Consider the following 23,911-nt stretch of genomic DNA (forward strand, 5'->3'; position numbering starts at 1 on the left):
CTGATCACTGATGTTTCATCACTCTGCTAAGCTATCTATGTGTTTACGAAGCAGGCTGGGATGGGTTTTACATATTTTTCTCCTGCCATGCCAGACAAGTCTGTTCCCTTTGGTGCGGCATGTTGTATCCTCATATTCCCTGCATATGGGGTTCATCTTTTCAAACTTTCCATGTCTGCAGCATGAACAGCTGCTTCTGAGTTAGTTACCTCTGGCTCCCTTGACAGTTGGGGGTGGAGGATAAGGGCATTTGCAGGGTATAATTTATCTATCTATCTGATGTAGTTTAGGTGCATACTTTATGGTGAGATAAATTGTATGCTTTCTGCAGCCGGCCCTGGGCGTGCTACGTGATTTGGTTGAGTATTAGGTTGCAGTTCAGAGCATGTACAGAAAACAAATTCCGATTTTTCTATTCTATGATCCGCAGCTCCAATAATCTCATCTCTAAGTCCTCTAAGACCTCTCTGGAAAAACTGATTAGGGTGGCCTTTAGAAGTTAGTCTTCGTCAGCTGCTGCTTGGAAAGTACCTGACACAAACCCAAGCCACGTTTTGAAATATGAGGTTGACCAGAGATAGCTTTTTAGCAATTCCCAGTTGGAGTTAGCAGCAGCATAAATGGGCCTAGAAGGGAAGAGCAGTGACCTTTTTGAACAAGAGGAGGCAGGAGGCAGCTGTTGTGTGGAGACCCTCAACTATCTAAGGGGAAGCAAGAATCCACTGCACAAAAGGTGAAGCTGATTAAAATAAGCATTTTGTTCCAAGGAGCTTTGTCTTCTAACCTGTGTAAGATTGCTGCTGTCTTTCATATGTGCTCAATGGTAATACCTGGCAGATGTCACCTGGGGAGAGAAGGTTCCTGCCATGTTTACCTTCATGGAGAGATGAGTAATATGACTCTCTAAAGGGAGTAAAAGTGTCATAACTTTATTGCTATGCTGCCTACTAGCTTTTTCCTTTCATTGGACCTATCCAGTAAGCTGACAGGCTGCAAGAGATGGGTTTAGATGATATCTCTGTCCTGAAACATTTTTCCCAACCTTCTGTTAAAAATGCAAAGCTGCTGTTAGCAGATTTGTCTACAGACCCCTGCTATTTCCATGAGACATATAAGAGCTAAACTCTCCATTCCATTTTAAGTAAAACCAGAATCACAATTGGTATTGCTGTTACAGGCATTGAGGAATTTTATTTAAAGCAGACTTATTAACATTAACTCTTTTGCAGCAGCTATGCATGACTTGCTTACACTTATACTTGCTAGTCTGAATGTACCATGGTTCATGGAGGGGCTTTTAAGTCTTCCTGCAATAAAAATTTTAACTTTAACTGGCAGTCTTTGCTTCCCGAAGATGAAAGGCCCCTTTAGACTTTATAAGAGAAATCTAGAGCGCTTATGACTCTAGACGTTAGAGAGCTTTAGCTCTAGCAAGCTTGGCTGTACTGCATTAAAAAGTTGAGATGTCAATGGGAGAACCTGGCTTTGGTTCTCTGAAATTCTTTTCCTGTGAATTTTACTACAAGATCCAGCAGTTCTGAGGTTGAGTTTGGTGGTGGGTTTAAAAAAAAAAAAAAAACAGGGAGAGGTTAGGAAGGGAAAAAAAGAAATGAAATGCCATTAGTTGGCTCCAATGAAGCAGGGAGGGGGAAAGTGAATGAAGCAAAGGGGTTAAACTGGAGCTGTCCTTTTGAAGTATGATATCTTAAAGTCAACTCAGCTAAGAATGTCATTGCTGGTCTTTCTTGTGCTTCGCCTTCTGGGGTAAGATCAAGAGGGGAAGCCTCTAAGGAAGTCACGGTAGCTTATCTTGTTTTCTCCACAAGAACATAAGCCAATCAGCTGTAGGGGGGGAAAAAAACACCATAAAGAGTTGGAAAAAGCTGCAAATATTGTTGAATTTTTTTAGTGAAGAATACCCAAAGGTAGTCCTTGTGCAACAAGAGCATAAAGTCTTATTCCTCTGTGTGTAGAAGAGCCTACTACCTCAGTAGTCTTGAATCACAGGTAGCCATGAGCAGTTACAGATGACACTAACCTGTGCAAGAAGGAACGTTAGAGCATTTGTATTTAATTCTGTTTTCCTTCTGAGTATTACCATAGTGGCAATAGAGCCACAAAATTAAAACATGGCCACAGACTGACACAGGCCACAGCACATCTTTCAGATACCTCATAGAAATCCCTGCCAAAAGTGGATGGGGACAGTGTAGCTGAACAGTTACTGTTCACTGGTGTCACTCTGGTGTGTGCACATGGCATAGTGTGGAGACACAGATAATTGAGTTCAGTGATGGCCCTGCTAATGAGCCAGTTCTGGTATCCAGGCCTGACCCTGCATTGTGTTACAGAGCTATAGCCTTTGTGTGCTTAAGGGGAAGAAAAGAGAGCTTTTGTTTCTTTAATTGCATAACTAATCTCCTTCTGACACCCAGGGAGATGGAAAAGGTCTAATATCACAGTTCCTTGAAAGGATTCTTCTTCCCCTTGGTGCCTAGAGACAGATCTACTAGGGTTGCTCTCATGTGACTGAAAGCTGTGCTCCTCTCCAATTCAAATAGTAGTTAACTATCTGCCATGTGTTTAATTTGCAATACTGTCACACTTCTGAGGTCTCTGGGCACATACTTGCTAAGATTTCAAGAGAAAAGAGAGATGCTTTTAGTATTTAGGCCCTAGATTGAGATTCAAACTCAGGGAATGGGGGGGGAGGGTGGGCAAGCCTAAATAGTCACAGATTCCCCACATGCTCTTGGACAATTCACTTAATCGTCCATTCTCAGAGTGGAAGAAGGAAGGATTGTCACCACACTGTACTGTAAATTCCTCAAGGAAGAGTGATCTCCTATGAGCTCTAGCACAGTGAAGCCTGGGAGGTGGTCAAGAACCTTTACTCCGTGTACATTTAAAGACAGAAATACACTGCTTGTGCACCTTTCTAACGATGGCTTTGATGCTCGCAGCTGGCTGTTTTAGCAGATGTTTTTTAATACGGAAAACACTCCCTCTGGTTTCTCGATTTCTTTAAATTGTCAGTGTGCTTGTATTGGCCGCTAATCTACTGCATATCACATTATGCTAAGAAAGCATCCTTGCCAGTCATGTTTGTAAAAGGACCCTCCTTCCCCTCTGCATGAATTTTCTCTTCAGTTTCTCATGTCTCCCGCTATGTAGCCTTTGTTCTCTACAGGCTTTTGCTCATACCACCCAGCAAGTCTATGTTTTAGTTGTGCTAGGCAGGTGGGCGCAGATGGCCTGAGGTAGGGACAGCAGCGTACACTAGGTTGCCTTGTGGACTGCGGGCTTGCTGGCCTTCAGTGACAAATGGGTATAAGTGCTAAAAGCGGAAGAAAAGCTGATCACAGGCTGACTTCTCACAGCAGGATCAGGCTGCCAGGAACACGAGGAAAAAGTTACTAATAGTAATGCTTCTAATTTTTTTTTCTTTTTTAGTTAAAGTACAATACTTAGTTCTCAAATCTTCAATTTAGTTGCTATTAAATCTGGAATGTGTCTTAAGTTTTCATAAGGCTGGTTCCCTTAGCACCTCAGTGTTACCTCTGCTCATGTCCAGGCCTGTCTAAGTCATAACTCAGGCACTCAGTAGTTCTGCAGTAGTCTATACCTGATCTCCATCACGATTTACAACCTCTTGTTCTGCTTCTCTTGTCTGTAAGACCTGACCCACCAGGCATTCTCTGGCTTCACGTAACAGTGATGCCAATAACGGGGCTGCTGCCTTGAGTTGCAGGGCACCTGGATTAAATTTCCTCCCTTTACGTAGCGGATATGAATCATTATCTCCTCCTTTCAAAGAAGGCTCAGTCCAACAGCCCAGAGGCCTTTCTGAAATGGAACTTTCTTGCCCTTTTTTGAAGCTGTTCCCCTTTGTAGGGTGGAACAGTTGTCAGTCCTGCCTGGCTAGGGTTGGTTTGTAAAAGAGCTTTTTTGGGAGAGCTGCAGGAGGGGAATTTAATATACACAGCACTGCTTCCTTCTGACCTTGTTAACCAGAATGTCACTGGTCGGCACGCTCAAGCTGTCGCAAAGGGCTAAAAATTCTCCTTTGTCCAGGATCCCAGAGCCATCCTTGTCACGCTGCAGAAACTCCTCCCGAATCTTTCTGTTGTTCAAGTAGTTATGGAGCGTCAGCTTTTCCTGAACCTGCGCAATTAACTCATCCAATTCCTGCTTGCTTGTCCCTAGTATGGGGCTGTCACTGTAGAAGAAAGGGAGAATGTGACTGGGTGTGAAAATTATTTGTGGCAGCCCTACTGTGAGGCTTAAGTGCTGGCTGCCCACTGTGGCTGGCCAGTGGGCAGCCTGAATACATACAATACATCTCTGAATACATAGCAGGCTTCTGGGGTGTTGTGCTTTGAATGACAAGCCCACCTCAGCATGGACACAGCGATGAAGCTCAGGCTTGCTCTTTGGGAGAGTAGGTGAACTATTCTCCCTGTGCATGACACACCCCCCCACCTTGCACTTTTTGTCTGCAAGTGCCTTGGGGAAAGGAGGGCTTCCTTGTGTGCCTCATACAGCGTCAGCAAATGTATACAACTCTAGTTTCAGTCTGAGCATCTGAACTACTCTGATACTAACTGACTCCAAAGTGTGTTTGTGAGGTTACAGGGTTGTTACAGGGTCATCTGAAATGGATCCAGACAGAGTACTAGGAAAGAGGATGTGGTCTTGTCTCTCTCATGCTGATAAGCAGACCCAGAGCAAATGAAAAATACACTCCACCAACTCTCTTAGCTTGCAACCAGCTGGTGGCTCAGGCGGATACTGTTAGCAGCACCTATTACAGTTACTACTGTCCTTGGGAAAAAGATGACCATATCCACTTGAAGGTATCTCAGCTGCTGTGCCAGAGCTGTCCCATAAGGTTTCAGGTCAGTGGCTGTCAAGGCTTTACATTCTATGCAGCTGGTTCCCCTGTTTGTGTTCAGATACAGGCTCTTGGAGCTGAATAATCAGCTGGGTAGCCATTAGCCAGCAGGCTCGATGCCCCCCCCACCCCCGCCCCCCCGAACAGCATCAGGCTGGAGGCCATGGAGGGTGCTGGAAATCCCGTTAGTTGTCAACTCGGAGTTTCATTTAGCTCCACTACACCGTCCTTTGAAGCCTACCTTTTGGCAGTCTCCTTTACCACCTGCCTTTGGTGAAAATGATCCCGCAGGGACTGCAGCGTTGCCGCAGGGAAACTCTCTGCATTACTCTCCATATAGTTGAGCACGTATTCATCAGCATCGGTGATAACAAACCTGTGGCCAAACACTGGGGAAAAGGCAACAAAGCAAGCAGTGTTACCTGGGTCTCTGCCCCAGTAAATCACTTCATCATCTAGGAGACAGAATGGTTTCTCCCTTGTGGCGGGATCAGGGCTGAGTAGATAGCTAGTATTTGTTTCAGTCTTTAAAGTAGAAAGGATATCACTGAATCAAAGGGAGTTTTGCTGCAAAAAGAGCAGCTGCTAAGAGGAAAGACCCCATGCTTGTGCCTACAGTGATTCCGCTATTAGCATGGGTGGGTTTATAACATTTCAATATTACATTTATTTTCCTTGAAGGATAAATTCATGGTCTTTGCAACTAAAAGTCATCTGGCACAGCTTTAATCCAGTGACTCCTGGAAGGTCCCAGAAATGCGAGCTGAACACATACGATGGAGAACATTGCTCTTTTCCTGATTATGCCTAAGGTCCAAACACTGTCTGACACTAATGGCGTTATATCAATTTACACCAGCTGGTGATGTGGAAACTAAAATATGGTGAGGCCCAGAAGGAACAAATCTTTCAAGTGGAGGATGGTATATGCACTGTCTGCTGTGCAATAAATTACATAGCAGATCAGGCACTGAAAACAAATGCTCCGAGAGTATTATCAAATCAGATTGGATCTTACCTTCAATTGTGGAACCGATGGTGAGGTCAGAGGGCTCATAATACGTGGCATTCTCTGTAGTAGAGCCTGGTTTGGGGACTCTGGTCTTGCCTAAGTATTTGCCTCCAATGATACCAGAGTTACGGACTGGGGGTTCATAGATGCTGATCATGTCATTCGACAGGAAATAAGAGAGGATGAAACGCCGCTTTCTGTCCTCAGGGTTTGGTGATTCCTAAAGAAAAGGTAGTGGCTTTGGAAAGGAATATTTGAACTAACTTTTTCTTTCCTGGGGTGCTTAGGAGTACCTTGTAACCCACTCATAAGCACCCAGAGTTGATGCTTTTTTTTTTTTTTTTTAAATAACCAACTAAAGAAAGTATTTGATGTAGGCAAGAGCAGCAGATATGTTAGCACAGAATAACAAAACCCTAGACAGCATTAAATATCTGGATTTCAAAGGTTATTTGTTCTAGTCAGGCTAACAGAAGCAGAATCTGGGCTGCAGTGACCCAGTGTATTCAGTGTTTCCACAAACTGAGTAATCCAAGAGAAAGGAATATCCTTTATGTCATGATTCATCACACAGAGGAAGACTGGCTGTAAAATTTAGTACTGGAGTTATATTTTTCCTTATAATGGGTCCCTGAGAGAGGCTGGTGCAGCTTCCAGCTCTTAGTCACAGGAAGACACTCCCCCGACACAGCAATGGGTTTACTTGCTTAGATTAAAATTCAGTTGATCTGAACTTGTCAGCTGTGACCTTCAGGAACTCCTGCACAATAGGGAAAATAAATCAGTCCTTATTCACCCTGAGTATTTGGAGAGGGCAGGCCCCAGGCAGCACAGGAAATGCCATCGCTATGGCTGGACATGCCAGAGGTTTCTTGCATAAACTTACTGTAAAGCTGGCACAAAGACCAGGGCCTGAGGTGGAAAGCACCGTGGACTCCCCCTGTCAAACGGCTTCTGCTCTGGTTCTTGGCTGCTCTGCTTGAACAGCCCCTCGCTGGCTGCTGAGGCCAGGACTAGCCTGCAGGAGGACAGGTGCTGAGAGCCAGTAGTGGAGAGACAGCAAGTTCACACTTGTGGCAGCAGCTGAAGGCAGGCAGAGGCACCGTGCCCAGTTGCAATGCTGTTTCAATTAGGGCGGTCTGTCATGTGCTCATGTCAGTGGGAGTTTTTCCATAAATGGCTGCGGTTTTGTAGCATGTCTATTTTGTACTTTCTGGCCCTGTTTTTTTCCCATCATTGCGTGCTAATAATTGTCACAGCGAGTACGCAATAACCTAAGGGCATCCTCCTAAAGGATACTAATGTTGGACTGGGGAACTCTCTTGCACCATTAGCACAGGGAATGAATCAGAGGAGAATTTCCTAACAGCCTTACATGAACAGCCTGTTCCTCACGTCCCTCTGCCTTTACAGCATAAGCTGGCACTGTACGTCAAGGAAAACACTTACCAGAACCACCTGGTATCTCAGGACCTTGTGGTCATTCTCTAGCATCTTAATAACATCTTTCCGGGGAGGCTTTGGAAGCAGAGAAAAGCAGTTCTGAAGGGAGTCTTCAAGGAAGCCAAAACCATTGTAGGGAGGAATTACCTGCATCCAAAGGAGATATCAAGCAGTAGTAGTTGAAACTAAGAAAAAGACAGTGTTTCCAAGACAGATTATTGGAAACCCTCCGTTTGGAAATAACTCTTCTGTCACCAGGTGGCAACAGCTGTGATGTCCTGCCCAGTAGAGACACTGCTAGCCTGGACATATGTCTGAACCCTTATTTATAGACATATTTAAGAGAGTAAAAAGAAATCTGAAAGTCAGAAAGCCAGGTAATTTCTGTGAACAAACTATGCTAATAAACTAACCGGTGCAAAGGCACAGTCCTGTGCACTGAAACTCAGTTATATATACGGTTACATTGCTAACCTAGTCTCCCTCATGTTTGTGATCTGGACCGACCTGCATTCTCCTAACCATACCTAGGTTCAGTTTGGGAGGTAATATGGGCTGGTGACCATTCCCAATAGGCACTTAACAACCCTGTTTGGGAGGATGAGAGAGAGTTTACTAATATAAGCGTGGCCAGGCTGTGCCAGTTGGCTTCCCAGCCAGAGAACAAAACCTGGCACTGTTTAATTCCCTTGTGTAGACATAACCAGAGTGTTTTATATCACTTAGCAAGTGCTTTGTCCTTTACGATGTTAGAAATAAGACTGTTCCAGAGGAACAGTTTCACTTTCATATAGATTATGACCATCCTTGCCTTGTCTTCAAGTTACTTGCCCTTTTTCTTATACTGAACCTCTTTACTATGCAAAAAAGTAACAAAGTAACACTATAGGAACTTACAGGGACTGCTGCTTCCCCTCCCTTCCTCTGGGAAACTGCAGTACCTGTGGCACTTCCTCAAGTGGTTTCTCCCTTACGTCCACTGGCTGGAAGTCTGTGATGCCAAATTTGTCACGATAGAAGTTTCGAGTGAACTCATCACAGTCATAGATGAAGAAAGTGCGTCCAAGGAGGGTGGTAGACTTGCCAACAGCAAAATCCTTGGCTGTGTACCATTCTAGTACCTCCTGATCAGAGATCTCCAGCGCACAACTTGGGAAGGTCTCTAAGGAGAAGGGAGCAAAAGGAGAAGTAAATAAATCAGGTAGCAGTTAATGGTTCTTCATGAAAAGGGATACAGATGCAGGCTGTATAAACAACAGTTGGTACTGCGCTCCTGACACTGTTTCCCAAAAGGTAAAGGCTTTTGCCATAATGTAAAGAATTTTTCTTCAGCCAAAATCTGCTGACACGTGGAGCGTTCTCAGCATAAACTCTCTAGAGTTAGTATACCTCTTATCACCTTCTGACCCACCATCCATACCCATGTCCACTCACCAAGGCACTCCAGCCTAGACAGACATGCCGGCCAGCCTAAACTTACTTTTCTTGTCCACAAAAGTTTTGGGCAACCGCTGACGTTTTATGAGCACTGGGAACGGGTCTCTGCCATCATTGTGCTTGTGGATTTCGCGAACCTCCACTGTGTCGTCTGCCAAGTAGTAATGGATGATGTAAGGCCGATTCTCACCAAACATGCTGTTAGTGTCATCCCACATGGCATAGAAACGCAGGACCTGAGGTGAGGAAAATCCAGGCAGAGAAAACAAATACGAATTAATACCACTAACGCTCTGTCCAAATAAAGTTGGTTGAATTGGGCTGGGTAATTGGAGGCATGCATCTCACAGCAGTCCTCACTGTCAGCTACAGGAGAACCAAGCCCTTGCTCTGGGGACACTGGGACCAGTGGACTACTGAGGCAGCCCTAGGAAGAGCAGCAGGGGCCTGGAGGGCTGGAGCGGCCTGGCTTACCTTGAGAGAGGAAAGTCAGAGAGAATAATGTCTGCAAAAATACAAGAAATTTAGGGGAGTTTGGGGAAGTGTGAGGAAAAATGGGAAAAAAAGAAAGTGATTAAAAGCATAGCAGAAAATAATTGCCCAAGAGCGAGTAGAGAAGTAGCCCTGAGGGGGGTGACTTTTAAAATGAAACAGAACAAAGCAAGAGAGAATCTAGCTTTGGTTCGTAGGCAAGTGAAATCTAAAGGTCTCCAATCTGAACATTTGTGGTCATTTAATGGACAATTTTTCAACATTGTCGCGCTGAGGACGGCAGAGAGGAATGCACTTGGCTGCCCTGAGGAGACTGTATTCATTGCAGACTTCATCTAATTGCTGCCTAGTGGAAATCTCACGTTTCAGTGCCACACAGATCAAACTTCTCACACTGCAATGCTTCCAAGACAAGTCCATCACCTCCTGGTGCACTGTCTAGCTAGCCTTGCAGGAATGTGTTGACCTAATGTTAATCTAATAGAACCACAAGACTGCCTAGGTGGCAAGGATTGCTTTGGAAGTGCTGCACTCAGTGGGACAGCTCCCCAGTCCCCCGAGGTACAGCTCCTAAACAGGCAGCACAATAGCTGTTACAGGCAGAGTTGGCCCATGGCAAACCTGAGTCACTATGGCTAAACCGACATTGATAAGTAAAATGGCAGGTATGGTCCAGTACGTATCCATACAGCAATGTTGTCTGCCCCCCCCCCCCAAAACAGGGTGACCGTATCCAAACTACCTACTTGATATGATCCTGGCCTGTGTTAACATCCAACTGATGACCAGGAACTGTTTGACTGATAGTTGGCCACGGACAGTGCTAACAATTGAACAATATGCGCAGGACTCAGGCCACGTCCTGCTCCTGTTTTGTTTACTACTATAGATGTATTCTATAGGGTTCCTTACATTGTTGCTAGATGAAAAAAGAAGATCTGGAGGAGCAGAAAGGAGAGTGTTAGTCATCTGTGCACATAGAACAAACAAGTGGTATTTGTGTTTGTGTGAAACGCTTCACTCTGGCACAAGGAATCAATGTTTTTGGGGAAGAGATGAGTGGATGCAGCACACCTATTCATATTAGAACTGCATCTCTCCATGTATGCTAACTTTCCAAGGCAGGTAGCTGGTTATCTCATCTCAACAGAAAGCAAGAGAGACATGGCGAATCTAGAGCCTGGGCTCTGCAATCCAAAGAGAAGCTCTTTAGAAAGGCACAAAGTTCAACAAGAAGATACAAGATTTTGTTTCTTACTAAAGTCAGAAAAGGGGCAACTTTGAAATCTGTCTGGTGGACTGAGATTTCAAGAATGAGTTGCGAAAGGCATCTGCTTGCAGATACCCACAAGACTCAGGTTCCAATAACACATGGAGTCTAAACTGTAGGTAATCACCGCTGTCTCACTCACCTTCTTGTCGTAAGTCAGGAACTGTTTGAGTTGGTCGAAATCTGATGGTGTGATGTACTTGCGCATAGGCATTTGACGCAGTTCTGTGTAAGGATCAAAAATCATTTTCTCTGGAGGGTTCAATTCAATCCCTTGGCTCTCCAGGAACACCTAGGGAGGTCACCTAAGGTATTAATGCTGCCATGAGTTCTGAAGCTAAGAGGCAACTTAGAGATTACAGATTGGCTGAGATGAGTGTTGCCAAGACACTGCAAGTTCATTCTTCATAGACCATCAGCTGCAGTAGTAAGTTCTACTGCAATAATAAATACAAAAGATGACCAAAATGTTTCCGTTTAAGCTGCTTCTTAGCCCTCTTCCCCTCCCCCACTCTCAGCAAACCAACCTTTCACTCCCGAGGGCAGTCCTGTCCTCAAAAGTCCTAACTCAGACTTCACCGGAGCATGGTTTTCCATGGCCCTAAGTGTTGAGATCTTTAAGTGTGGGATACCTTTCAGGTTGGTCTCTTTTATGTAAACTAATAAAGATTAAATTAGCGCAAGACTACTGATGTACTCAGTCTGAATGTGCAGGAGACCTACGGCTTCACAATGTGCCAAACAGCTGAAGTAAGTGCTACCTACAGCAAGCCCATTGAGGCCATACTGGCCAGAAGGACATGTGTCTGAAATGGCAGTTCATCTTCCAGGAAGAACGCCTCCTCACACAAAAAGGGCAATCTTGTGTATAAAGGAATTTTTGGCTTACCTTGTGTGCCCTTAAAGCATCATCTAAATCTGGAATATTACTTGCGTATTCACCTCAGTCACCCAAAACAACTTCTGAAATCAGTGGACTTCTTCCCCGTCTTGGCCTCGGGAAATGGTCCATGAAAACATTCAGCCTAGGAAGCAGCTGTGCAAACATCTCTAACAGGCCTGTGAGATCACTCTGAAGGCTCATAAGGCAGGTTCACACTTTCAGACTCATTATTTTCTGGTCTGGAGGATGCCAGTTAACGATAAATAGTCTGGTGGCTTTCAGATCTAGACCCATGTTGCTCATTTCATGTTTTTCACCAAGCAATCAACGTTAACATGAGAACTAGCTCCTCATCAGATGTCAGTTGACTTTAACAGTCAAACCAGTTCCAGCAGAGGAGCTGGCCCCACGTGCTCTCAACAGCTACATATACACTAATACGTTATACATGCTTGGGAACATTCTAGGGCACTCAGGCCAACTGGCAAGGGACAGCCCACCTCTATGCCAATAAATGCTCTCAGGATCCAGGACAGAGAGGCTGCATGCAACTGATCTATTGGGAATGGTCCTTGCAATGTTCTAACTCCTGGACTGTTCCTGAGAATTGCTTGGAAGAATACTAGTTGACCAGGGCCAAGATTATACTGGGGAAAATCTAACAGCATTATCAGCATAAAGGATCATTATTATTTCATTTTCTGGTAGAGAAATAGACAATGTGCTGAAAAACAGGAAAGGAGTAAGCTCTCTTAGAAAAATCTGTTTATACCATGATTCTCAACCCACTGATCATGACCTCCCTTCTGGGTTGGCAGTAGATGGATGCTGGGGTTACTGACTGCACTCCCTTCTCCTATTCTTATCAGAGGAGTGCCAAGAAGGAAAAGAGTTAGGATCAGTGATTTCCCTCTTATATGCGTGCTAAGGTTCATCAGGACTCTTTAAGTAGTTAAACTGCTGAACACATAGAAATGAGCTTAGACCACATAAATGAGCCCTGAATTTGTACTGTAAAGAGCAGTCCTGAAGACAGAGGATGTACTCCCAGGAGCACTGGGGCAAAAATACTGAGTTATTACTGTACTCTCACCACAGATCATACTTTGAACTTCCTATTGATTTGAAAAAAGAAATCTCCACAAAAGGCAAAATGAAAGATCACAAGTAACCTCAGTGTGAAAGCTGCTGATGCAGACTAGGGGACTAGACTCTAATGGGTCCTTCCATCTCTAACTCCTGGAATTCTTTAGGTCAGTATCCTCTGAACAAGCAACATACCTGTGTGAATGGGTCACAGTTAACTATGCGGTATGTCCTGCCGTACATGGTGATGTTCATGCCCCGATTCAGATCCTTCCAGTGGTAATGATCCCCACGGTCATTCTTGGGCACTCGCTGGCGTCTGATAAGTTTGCCTTGAGGAAGCCCGGAGTTCTGCACAACAGGCTCCATGACAGACATGCTGTCATCTTCCAAATAGTAATAGATACCCACTTGGCGGATCCGGTAATGCTCCTCTGCAGAGAGAGGAACATCCTCCTGGAAATAGGCATCAAACTTCAAAATCTGCCAAAGGGCAAAATCCCAAAGAGAGAGAGAGAGAGAGAGAGAGAGAGAAACAATCTGAACACCATGATTAGTTTATCAATACAAATACATTATTTGCAATGTGCTTTGGCAGTGCAGTGTTACTGAATTGTAATCTGCAAAATCATCAAAGTCAATTGTAGCCTAATTTGTGACCAATGGCCTTTATCAAGACCTGGCTTTTATTCGGTAGGCGTGAGACAAGTGTAAACAGGTGGAATAAATACAGCCCTTTCCCTAGCCCTCCTTGATCCGCAGATATTTTACCCACTGCCAGGCACTTGGCACTGCCACTATCCTAGTTCATTGACCTACACGAATTTCTTTAATACTGCTAGCTCCTGCAGATCCTGGTTCAGAGAAGCTATCCGTGCTTAAGCTAACTCTTAATTTTAGTTAAGAGAGTTCCACCATATCTGTGGATTTTAGAATCTGCCCGAGTCACGTGAAGTCAAATCTACCCAGGATTGACAAGAACAGCCAGTCGGCGCTGGAGAAACAAGAAGAGAAATCAGGGCACAGAGAAAACGCATCTTGCGCACCCTGCCAAAGCCAGTTAATTGCAGTTCCTGTGCTTGGAAGAAGCACAAGGAATATTCCCTCTGAGGTCATTCATTGCCCTTAAGAGGACATAGGTAGCCAGTCAGGCCTTATCTATCCAGCCTACACTAGCCCACAATCCTAGGTAAGTAAGTGAGCATGTTCCCGCTAGCCAGCTAAAGTGTTCAGAAAGGGACTGTGACTTCCCCCAGCAGCAAAGGGGCCCATGCTGCTACTCTGGCTTGAATGAAGGGGCAATATCTGACAGATTCAATGGCTACATCTACATTGCTCCTAAAGAATAGCCTCTGAAGCATTAATTAACACAGCACATCTGTTCCCACGACCGTCTCACAGATTGCTTGAGGGCTGGCTGCAGATTCCCTTTCCAGGCCTGCCTAGCAGTGTGCTAACCCCCTACATGTGCTCGGGCCCCCTGGGCCTTGCATGCTCTGCAGGGACTGCTCTGTCCAGGGCTGTGGCTGTGCTTGCCAGCTTGCAGTCTGTACAACCGGCACATTTAAACTCAAGGGTCAACTCAGGACTGCTCCAAGCAGACACATACCTGCTTCCTAGTCTGATAGGATCACAAAGATGTAATGCAGGAAGTACAAACAGGCTAGTACAGGCTCTATCTAGCATGCTGTGGTGACAAGCACAAGCATAAATAGATAGACCACAGCTAAATAGATTTGTATGGTTTCCATTGCAGTGTCTTTTACAGTTTCAGCTCAATTACAATCTCAGTATAGTTTTGGAAACACAGAAGGCCAGGCTATGGTTTACAGGGCAACGGCTATAAATTGAAGTTTTTCAGAGTTAATCAGACGTCTTCTCAAACTCCGGCTGGAAATGCTCTGGCGTGGCTTGTGGAGAATGTCTTACATCGTTTATGTATTATAATCCTCCTGCTAAGCAAAGAAAGCCTCTTTCAGACTGGGGTTCAGCTGTCTCTGACTAAGGGCTATGGCATCTGAAAACTGTTGTACGCTGTCCCATGAACCCTTGAGCTGACTGTTTATGTCTCTGAATTTGGCCAGCGATATTCCTGGAATAAGCTTCTTTATACCTTTTTGTCAAAAGCCACGTGTGCTGGAATGAAGTCTGAAGGCGGAGCCCGCTTGGCTTGCCCATAGGTCAGCGTGGGTCTCATGTTGGATAATTCATCTAATTCAGCTTGAGAGAGCTGATTCACATAAAGTCGCTCCCCACCTATCCCCACTGTTGGCAGCCGACAAAAAGCAAATCCGTTTTTGTAGCCCAGTGTCTGAGAGCGATGAAAAGATGTTTTCTGTGGAAAGAAATCCAGCTGTTAAAATACTGTATGCATTCAGTAGATATTGATACTCAAAGCACAGAAAAGCAGCAAAAAAGTCTAATATCCAGAATGCCCCCTCAGCATTATACTATAACCTTCTGCAGCAGTTATGTGCAATTCAATTTTACAGGTAGACCAAGCAGGCTGAAAAAAACAATAAGAAGCAAAGCATCAGAGCGAACTCAAATGCTAGCATTGGCCCAGACCCCCTGACAGTCCAGGTTTAAATCGCTTAATTTCTCTATAGACATAATTCTCTGTGTCCAGATGGGATGACAGCACTTTATCGGCCTTAGTGTTTATCTCACAAACTCTTTGTTCCGTACTCTGTGTCACAGCAGCACAGAGGATCATGGGACCTCACTCTGTTATGGCCTTTTGGTGCTCTCATGACTATAATACGAAGATGGTTGTCCACCCTCCATGTTTTCCATAGCTATTTATTTAGTTAACTCTCTTCCGGGGATAATATCCATAGGATTTTCCTCATTGGACAAAATCAAGGTGTGTCACGTTCTCAGAATTGCAATTATGAAATGCGCCTCCGCACGTTAGGTGTTCCACCACTGCTCTCCGCAGTATATGTAAGGGTCCACACATTAAAAAATGACAGTAACAGTGTAAGACCCTATAGCAGATTAATGAGAAGCTTGATAAAATGACAAGGATTCTATCTGCATGAGCACGGTATAACGTTAGCTAAAGTATTCACTTGTTATTCTTTGCTGGGTTGGTTCAGTCTTGATTCAGACCTTCTACCTATCTCTGCTATCCACTTCATGACAGCTGCTGAGCATTCTTCTTGTTAAATAGGGATCCCGATGGCACAAGGACATTCCCTGGTTTGCTTAATGACCCACAGCAAAAAAACATCACAGCTGTGAATAGTACCCGATCGCTATCGGTCCAGTCCTGCTTTTCACTGCTGAAGAATGAGGATCGGACTTAAATGACATCAGGCTACTCAACTTGCTGTACAGTCCACGATGTCCAGTACCTTACCCTTCAATTCTACAGGCATTTGAAATAAGGTATTCCTGGCTAGTCTCACTGGGTTTCCTGCACTTAATGTTCCAGAGGAAGCAAGAGAAATTGTGAATCCCTGATGATAAAGTCCTTGACTTTGAGTCCTTGAGTTTTGCCAAGCAGCACAGAATTATAGGCATTTATAGTGAAGGAACAGGCTTCAGTTCCTGCAGCTTCAAATATTCCTCTACTTCACATAGAGGAGGATGCAATTAGCTGTCAGTAGAAGAGGACCTCTGACATGTAGGTGAGCTGTTCTGAGTCTGTGCAGTAGGAGAAAGCAGTGTTCCCTTCCCAGCCACTGCAACCCACCAAGAGAAAACTCCTTTTCTAGTCTCAAAATGCAATGAGTCCAACTCAGGCATCTGAACTCCTTCTCCTCTCTCTCCCTCAGCCCCAATGGTTAAACCTTTAATCATATTTATACCTTCAAGGCCCTACTTGCATTTCATATAATTGCCTGTTTTCTCTTTAAATGGATACTACGGACCTTGCAGTGCTACGGAAGAGCAGTTAGGAAAACAAGTTCAGGAGAAAACAAGGTAGAGTTTACCGAAGCTATGTTAACAGAACATTTTATAAATATTATCCCTGCCACAGAATTGCATTTCCTTCTGTTAAATCAATGCCAAGGGGAAAGCAGTGGGAAAAATATTCAAGGAAAACCAGGAAGTTTGTCTTTAAATTGGGTAACATCAGTGTTTGTCAGAAGTGCACAGGCTTTTAAGGACCCGCAGTTGCCTGAAGAAAACACCTCATAACTTCGTAAGACTCCTGGGTCAACAGGCTCATAGAAGTGAGCATGAATGCCAGACTACATCTCACAATATCAGATGACTAATGCACATGTAACAGGGAAAGCCCAGAATGTAAACTCCTAATCTCAGTTGCTTCCAGTCCATATCTGAAGAAATGCCACTGAACAAAGCCCCTCTTTTTGCAAAGTCTATAATGCTTCGTACAGTGCCATTTCCCCTCCCAGCGTTTCTGTTCTTCTGCCACAGGAATACTAATCAAAAACAATACTACCTCATTTATATGCAGAGGTTTTCTTCAGCACATCTCAACGTTCACCTGGAAAATAAGTATCACAATGCCCATTTTCCAGGTGGGGAAACTGATGCAAAATGAGTTGATACTATTTACCCAAACTAATTCTGAGGAACGTTGCAAAGCTGTTTCTGGAGTCCAGATCTCCTTAAAACATTAACAATGGTTTAACATTCCAACTAAATGTTGTTACGCTAAAATAACAATCCACTCTGCTAAATCCTGCAGGTGTTATTCACACACACAGCTCTACTGAAGTCAGTAGAAGCATTCACATGACTAAAGCAGGCGGGATATTTCTGAAATAGGAAATAATCTTTTGTGAGGTGCGGAGATTTGCATTGCAAATTTTTAAAAACTTATAGATGACATTGAGGAAAAATATTATTAAGCTGAGACTAATACTGAATAACCTTTATACCTGCATGATTAAGAGTATTATTAAGAGTAAATGACTTCGCTTACCGTTGAAGAACTCAGCTGTCACTAACTTAATATAGTTGGACAGTTCATTTCAGTTCGTTTCAGAAAGCACCAGTAAGACTGGTACAGTGACAATTTATCCTTGAGTATCTCTAATCCACAGACAAGCAAAATAAAGATAAGAAGGGGTTCCGCTATAGAAAATAGAGAAAATTGGGTTCCTATAAATGCATCTAGAATGAACTGGACTGGGTTTTTATCAGAGTGCATCATAAGACAATCCATGTCAAGAGCACATCTATCAAGCAGATACCAGTGACAAGAACACTACTGCTATAAGAAACATAAGGTGTTATCTTCGTAAGGGAGCATTAGATTCCATCGGTGTTCTTAAAATCCTTCAGAGGTTCCTCCACCCCTCGCTTGAGAAGCAATCAAGAGTTACAGAAGTTTCTATTGTAGAAGTTTCAGCATTTCCACTGGAACATCAGGTAAGCATGAGGTCTATGTCCCAGAAGGTAAGAGGCTGTAGTGGGTGATATGGGAAGAGCAGAGCAGGCTAAGTGGCAACAGGGTTCACCATCCCTTGAGAAAGTTAGCCATATCAGATCCCAAAGGGTGGACTGGATTAGTAAGAGGATCTCTCTATTGGAGAGATCACTCTAGGGGAGTTATCAGGAACACATAGAAATGCTTGCTCTGGATGTGTCAGTTTTCAGTGGGAGTATCCACGACAAGGAATACTGTCCTACGGCATCTCTTTTCTTGAGGTAAGGCATGTTCCACGGCAAACGTTCACACGCAAGTGCATGAGGTTACTTATCCTACAATATCAGAGCATATTAGGGCCCTGTTCCCAAGGCCAGGCACCATGAATGTACCTGAAGGGAACAGGGGGAAGATGGGGCTTGACCTGGAATACTGAGCCACATGGAAATGAGAGAGCCCCTTAAGGATATGGAGCTCCAGGGCAATGTCAGGTCTGCTCACGTGTTCCCTACAACAGTTTGGAGTAGGGAGTATTGCCTTCAAGTGAAGCAGAGTCAGGAGAGTTCAAGGATACTGGTTTCTCAAACTGACATTAGTGGTATTGAGTCGAAGATGGGTAATGATGTCAAGACTCAATATATTAGTTCCCCCAGGGAGGGCAGAGCAGTTGACAGGTCTGCAGCAGTACTTAAGATTCAGGGCACATCCGTCCCTGTCTGTGTGGGCAGTACTTTCTCAAGAGGATATAACGAGGGTTTGGGGTTATCAGATCCTCACTACATCAGACCACTGGGAATGGGGGAAAGAAGGGGTTGCTTCCTCATTTAGGTATTAATTCCAGTGCAGAGGATGAGGAAGAGATTGCTTCTTCCAAGGAATACTGAGAGGAGCTGAAAGGGTCTCACTTCCTCTGGAGGATCTTGGAAGGCCTGGTGGTATCAGGTCTTTGGAGGAATACCAGTTCTCTGAAGACTATCAGTTACTCAGGTTCCAGGGCATCAGTTCCCTGTGGACTATAAAGGATTCAGTTCTCCAAGGGATACGGGGAGTGTTCAGAGGGCATTTGCAGAAGTATCAGACCTTTGGTGGAAGGGGTATCGGAAATATATTGGTTGAACAGGAGACAGGCCACTTCAGAGTGCGCATTTGTCCCTTTAACAAAGTTTGGCGAGTTCAGGACATATCTGTTTGAGTGATTCATTCGTTGTGGAGTACTACTAGAGTTTTGGCAGGTATTGGTTCTCCTGGGGATACCAAGACAGTTGAAGGGAGACCAGGTGAGTTTATGGGTCCTGGTTCTGGGCAGTATCAGAATGAGTGGTGAAGTCACAGCACATGCTGTTCAGAAAACTGAGACGGTTCAGAGAAACAACAGTTTTCTTGCGGGACTCAGGTTTCAATACTGTCAAGTGAGTTTGGGGATACTCCTTCCCCAGAGGTATGACATGGATTGGAAGGGGAAGTACTGGATAGATTCAGGCATGCTGGATCCCCTTGGGGTGAGTCTGCAGATAGTGGTTCACAAGACAGGGTCAACACAATTCAACAGGTGATAGTTCTGTGGTTAGCAAGAAAACTTTGGGAATCTCAAATGAGCCTGGAGGAACCTAGCTCTCCAAAGCGCTCTCTCCTCTTTGAGGAGGTGGATGCAAGATGTAATGGGTTCCTTGGGGATGGGTTCAAGAGTACCGAGTACCCTGAGTAGTGGGCTCAGTATACCCTCAAATCCATTCCCAAGGGATCAGGTCTATTGGGAGGGCTTAGGAGTAGGGTCAGGGGCTACGAGGCGGAGTGAGAAGGTATCAGGTCCCCCAGAAGTGAGCTCAGGGGCATCAGTTGGGTTTGGGAAATACCAGATTCTCCAGGGGTGAGTTCAGAGGGTACTGAGTCCTTGAGGAAGGTCAGGTGAGTTCAGGGGGTACCAGGTCCCCCTGGGGTCCCCTGCCAGGGTACCAGCTCCCCTAGGGGAATCGGAGGCAGACGCCGAGGGAGAATGAGGTGCGCAACGTGGGGTGGTCAGTGGGTACCAGTTCCCCTACAGGATATTAAGTGCATTTGCAGGGGGTTACCAGGTCACCTGGGGAAATTAGAGCAGGGGCTGAGGAAGTAATAAGTTATCTAGGGGAGAGATCAAGGGGTATCAGGTGCCCTAGGGGGTATTAGATGAGTTTGAGGGGGAGGGTACTGGGTCTCCTTGGGGAATCAGAGGGAGGGCTGAGAGAGTACCACATGCCCTGGGGGAATTAGGTGAGTTTTGAGGGATACCGGGTCTCTGGGGTGGAATTAGAGGGGGACTGACAGAGTACAGATCCCCTCGGGGGAATTAGGTGAGTTTGAGGGGGATGTGGGGCCTCCTGGAGGAATTGGAGAGGGGCTGAGAGAGTACCAGGTCCCCGGGGTGGGGGGCGCTCAGGGGGTACCAGATCCCCTGAGGGGGCCGGGGCGGTGGGGGGGGGAGGGGGGGGGCAGAGCAATAACGGCTCCCTAGAGCAGGTGGGGGGTGCAGAGGCCCGGCCCTCGGGGGGGTCGGGCCGGAGTAGGGGGGCGGCTCCCAGGAGGCAGGATGGGCCGGGCGGCGGCGCTCACCGTGGGGTCCCTGAAGGCGCTGCCCGGCAGGAAGGGCAGCCCCTGCCCCGGCTGCGAGCTCATGGCGGCGGCGGCGGCGCTGCCTCAGCGGGCTGCCGCGGCGCCCCGTGACGCCGTCTCCATGGCAACCGCCGGCCGGCCCAACGCGCAGGCGCAGCTGGGAGTTGGGCGCCTGCGCGCTGAGCCGGCCGGCGCGCTCCGCGCCTGCGCATGGAGGCGAGCCGGCGCGCTCCGCGCCTGCGCGGTGAACGAAAGGGCGCGAAGGGGGAGAGGCGGGGAAGTTGCCGTGGCAACGCGAGGGCGGCAGCGCCATGGCGGCGGGGGGTGGGGGGGAGCGGCCGCCAAGGCGAGCGGGGAAGGCCAGAGTGACCTTAGCCTTGGTGGCATCCAGGCGCCCTTTTTTGGGGTGGTCCCTGTCCTGTGCTGCGGCCAGGGAGGGGAGCAGGCATGCAGGGCCACAACCGTGCCTGAGACGCTCCAAATTATATTAACCCGGTAAATTAAGGGCGTTGATTTAGTACCTACATCGCAGTATGAGCTGGGGAACAGCAGGTTCGGTCCAGCCGAGCACGGATGCGCTGCCTCCTTTTTGTGCTCGTCTCTTTCGGAAGGAACGAGGAGGAAGCAGCAGGGCCATCGTGGACAGGGCTGTTGCGCAAAAATCGCCCCTCGACACCACAGGAGAGAGGGAGGCAGGTCAGCCACCGAGGGGAAAAGAGCTGTCTGCGTTTCTTTCCCTCCGTGTCTGCGTCACCAGTGCCCGCCGCCGGCCGGGCTGCGGTGCCGGGGCAGGCAGCGGGATCTGGGCGTTTCGTAAGCAGAAGCCAAGCGGTGGGAGATGCAGCTGGATCCTCTCTCTGGCCGTGGTGGGGGAGAGAGGAGAAGAGCAGCCGGTGGGAGATAAGGAACGGGCCCAATGAGCTTAGAAAGGAAAATAAGAGTCTGAAGGCCAAGGAGTGCGGAAAGTGCGGGGTTTGAAAGACAGCAAGCAGCTGTGGGACTGCTGGCTCGGATGCAGCTGCTGGGACCTCACTTCTCTCTTTGGCTGATTATTTCTCTTGTTGCGGTGTCCAAGGACCATTTCGCAGGGCGTCCTGAGCTTAGCAAGAGCCAATACCCTGCCCAGGGAAGGATGCTGCGGTCTCCTTTCTCTGTGCTCGCCAGCGTCTGCTCAAACCAGCCTGCTCTTGAGCACCTTTTCCTCGGCCGCAGCAGCTGACTGTAGTTTGTCTCTGTGGGCCAAGCATCATCCTCTAAGGAAACGGCAGCAACGCCTTGCAAAGTGGCAGAGCGCCGCTGTGTGCACCCTGCAAGGGGAAGAAGTGCTGCTGTATGCCTGCGTGAGCCAGGAATTAAGCCCAAGCGAGGCTTAGGGACTTATCTAGGGTCACAAAGGAAGACCCTAGGTCCTGGACGTGAACAGGGACACGACCAGGAGACTGTGGCCTCAGCACTTTCCTCCTGGGTGTTTTAAGGGAGATGTGAATGGAGAGCGGAAGATTAAGGAAAGCCATAGCAGAAACTGATACTTTCTTAGGGTAGGAATAGTGGCCATATGGCAGGAGAGAGGAGAAATGAGGAATAAGGAACTGAACTGGAACTCACAAAATCTGGATTCAGCTGCATCTTTGATATCAACAGGCAAGTCAGGCTTAAGATGAGCCCCTTTAGTCTCCTACATCCCAACTTTTTTTTAGTAAAAGGGAAAAGGAACAATGTTTCCTTTAGCAAGCTTTCCCATCCCTTATCTGTTTAAAAGTCACATGTTTTGGAGCAAAGAATGTGCTATGATGTGTATATACACTACTGTGATACATAGGAATAAAAAAATCTAACCTATGAATGCCCTTGCTGCAAGGAGAGTGGATGATGTTTCAATATGCCCCACCTGTGGTCTGAGGAGTCCTGGGGATACAGGGGTTATTTCCAGTGGGTCTGTTAAAAGACACTGAGAAACACAGGCTTATTGTCAGTAACCTCAGACTTGCTACCTGAGTGTCCCCATGTCTACTGAACTGTTCAGGGATTCACAAATCAGACTGCTCTCCTACACTACTTGCTATGACTGCTTCGTTGTCTCATTTGCCAACAGACACCCTGAAGAAGCAATACAAGTTTGGGTTGCTTTTTTCCTGTGCCCCATCTATTTGCCCCCCCCCCCCCCCCCCCCCCCCAGGACCAAATATTTGATAGAGGTATGTTAGAAAAGAGACTGCTAAGATTTAAGTGTAGTGCTCTTTTCTTCAGAGCTAGGGGAGTTGTTCTGGATCGAGAGTAAGTCTCATCTTCAACCAGAACAAAGCAAAGTGTTTTGATAAGATAAAGGATGAGGAAACGCTGGGGACAGCTGCAGAATTTAAGACCACAGCAGGTAGCATGCCTAGAGGTTGAGGCATGTACAATCCTGCTTTCCAGGGCTGTTAAGCCTCCGCTTCTCTCTCTGAAGTCAACAGGAGCAGCAGGCAACACTGGGAATAATTCTTCCCCTGACCTAGTCATTGAGACCATCTCTGATAGCTGCTTAGCAGAACAAAGAAGGCAACGTCTCATTTAGAGCTGTTTGCTAACACTCAGCTGCTTAGACTGCATTATCACTGAGCTGCAAGGATAAGACCAAATAAAGCTTTCTCATTAGGTAAAATAACCACATCAAGGTCTTTCTTCTGAGGCAACTAACTGCTGCAATATCTGATTCCTCGCCTCTGTGGTGACATCTGAAATGACTGAAACAAAGTGCTTTTTTCTTCTCCTTTGGAAGCGCTTTTACTTTTTGTATTTGACTCCATGCAGTTGGGATAAGCCAGTTCTGGCCTCTTCTGCGAATAATCAGCTCTATCTTTTCAAGCACCAAGGATATGTGTGTGTAATACTAAATAATGAAGGACATTTAATAAATACATTCTCTAAAACAGTAACACCTCGGTGTTACTGCCTCGGTTACTCGGTTACAGTTTCTTCTCAGCATACCACAAATCTCTATTTTAATTTCTAGTTAAAAAAGCTAACAGCCCTATTTTTGTGTTTTGGTATTTTCTCCCATTCCTCTAAAGTTTTTATTTTATGGAAACATAAAACTGGGGCCTAACTCGTCTGGTGAAATCCCTGTCACTTACCCAGAGGGCCAGACTCTAGCACATCCCTCGTGCAGAAATGCATGTCTCTGCAGAGTTGGATGGATGCCTGCTTGTATGGGAGCATTTTTTCCTAAGCCTGTCTGGAGAGCTAGCACTGAAGGCTCTGCTTTCGTGGCACTGGAGGCCTTTTGTAGCTGCCGATGGCGAAGACATCTCGCCCTCTGGTGGTTGAAAACATGACAGTACCTAAGTCTTGATCTGCATGTTATATTACAAAATTATAAATAAAATTGTAAGTATGATGGTCATAGAAGGAAATATTGCAAATTTCTTAGATGACTGAAATTCACAGTGAGTGTATATCCTGTGGGATGGGGTACGTAC

The 23,911-nt window shown here is 46.1% G+C and overlaps 1 protein-coding gene across 4 annotated transcripts; it reads right to left on the minus strand.

Annotated features, from left to right (window-relative positions):
* Positions 1-1,168: 1,168 nt before the first annotated feature.
* Positions 1,169-23,213, minus strand: EFHC1 (EF-hand domain containing 1). Of its 4 annotated transcripts, none has more exons than XM_068936943.1 (11): positions 20,454-20,595; positions 14,631-14,852; positions 12,713-13,000; positions 10,691-10,840; positions 8,830-9,022; positions 8,291-8,511; positions 7,356-7,496; positions 5,913-6,126; positions 5,136-5,283; positions 4,003-4,219; positions 1,169-1,842 (listed from the first exon to the last, which is right to left on the minus strand). In XM_068936943.1, exons 1-11 carry the CDS (start codon positions 20,514-20,516, stop codon positions 1,771-1,773), a joined length of 1,929 nt encoding a protein of 642 aa, XP_068793044.1. In that variant the 5' UTR covers positions 20,517-20,595; the 3' UTR covers positions 1,169-1,770. The 4 variants fall into 4 exon arrangements, with proteins under 4 accessions (XP_068793044.1, XP_009675167.2, XP_068793045.1 ...); XM_009676872.2 differs by lacking the exon at positions 20,454-20,595 and adding an exon at positions 20,979-23,213 and having other exon boundaries at positions 1,557-1,842; XM_068936944.1 differs by lacking the exon at positions 20,454-20,595 and adding an exon at positions 20,975-21,025 and having other exon boundaries at positions 1,557-1,842.
* Between the last annotated feature and the right edge of the window lie 698 nt (positions 23,214-23,911).

The sequence above is a fragment of the Struthio camelus genome, chromosome 3 (genome assembly GCF_040807025.1).
Source record: "Struthio camelus isolate bStrCam1 chromosome 3, bStrCam1.hap1, whole genome shotgun sequence".
Lineage (NCBI taxonomy): Eukaryota > Metazoa > Chordata > Aves > Struthioniformes > Struthionidae > Struthio > Struthio camelus.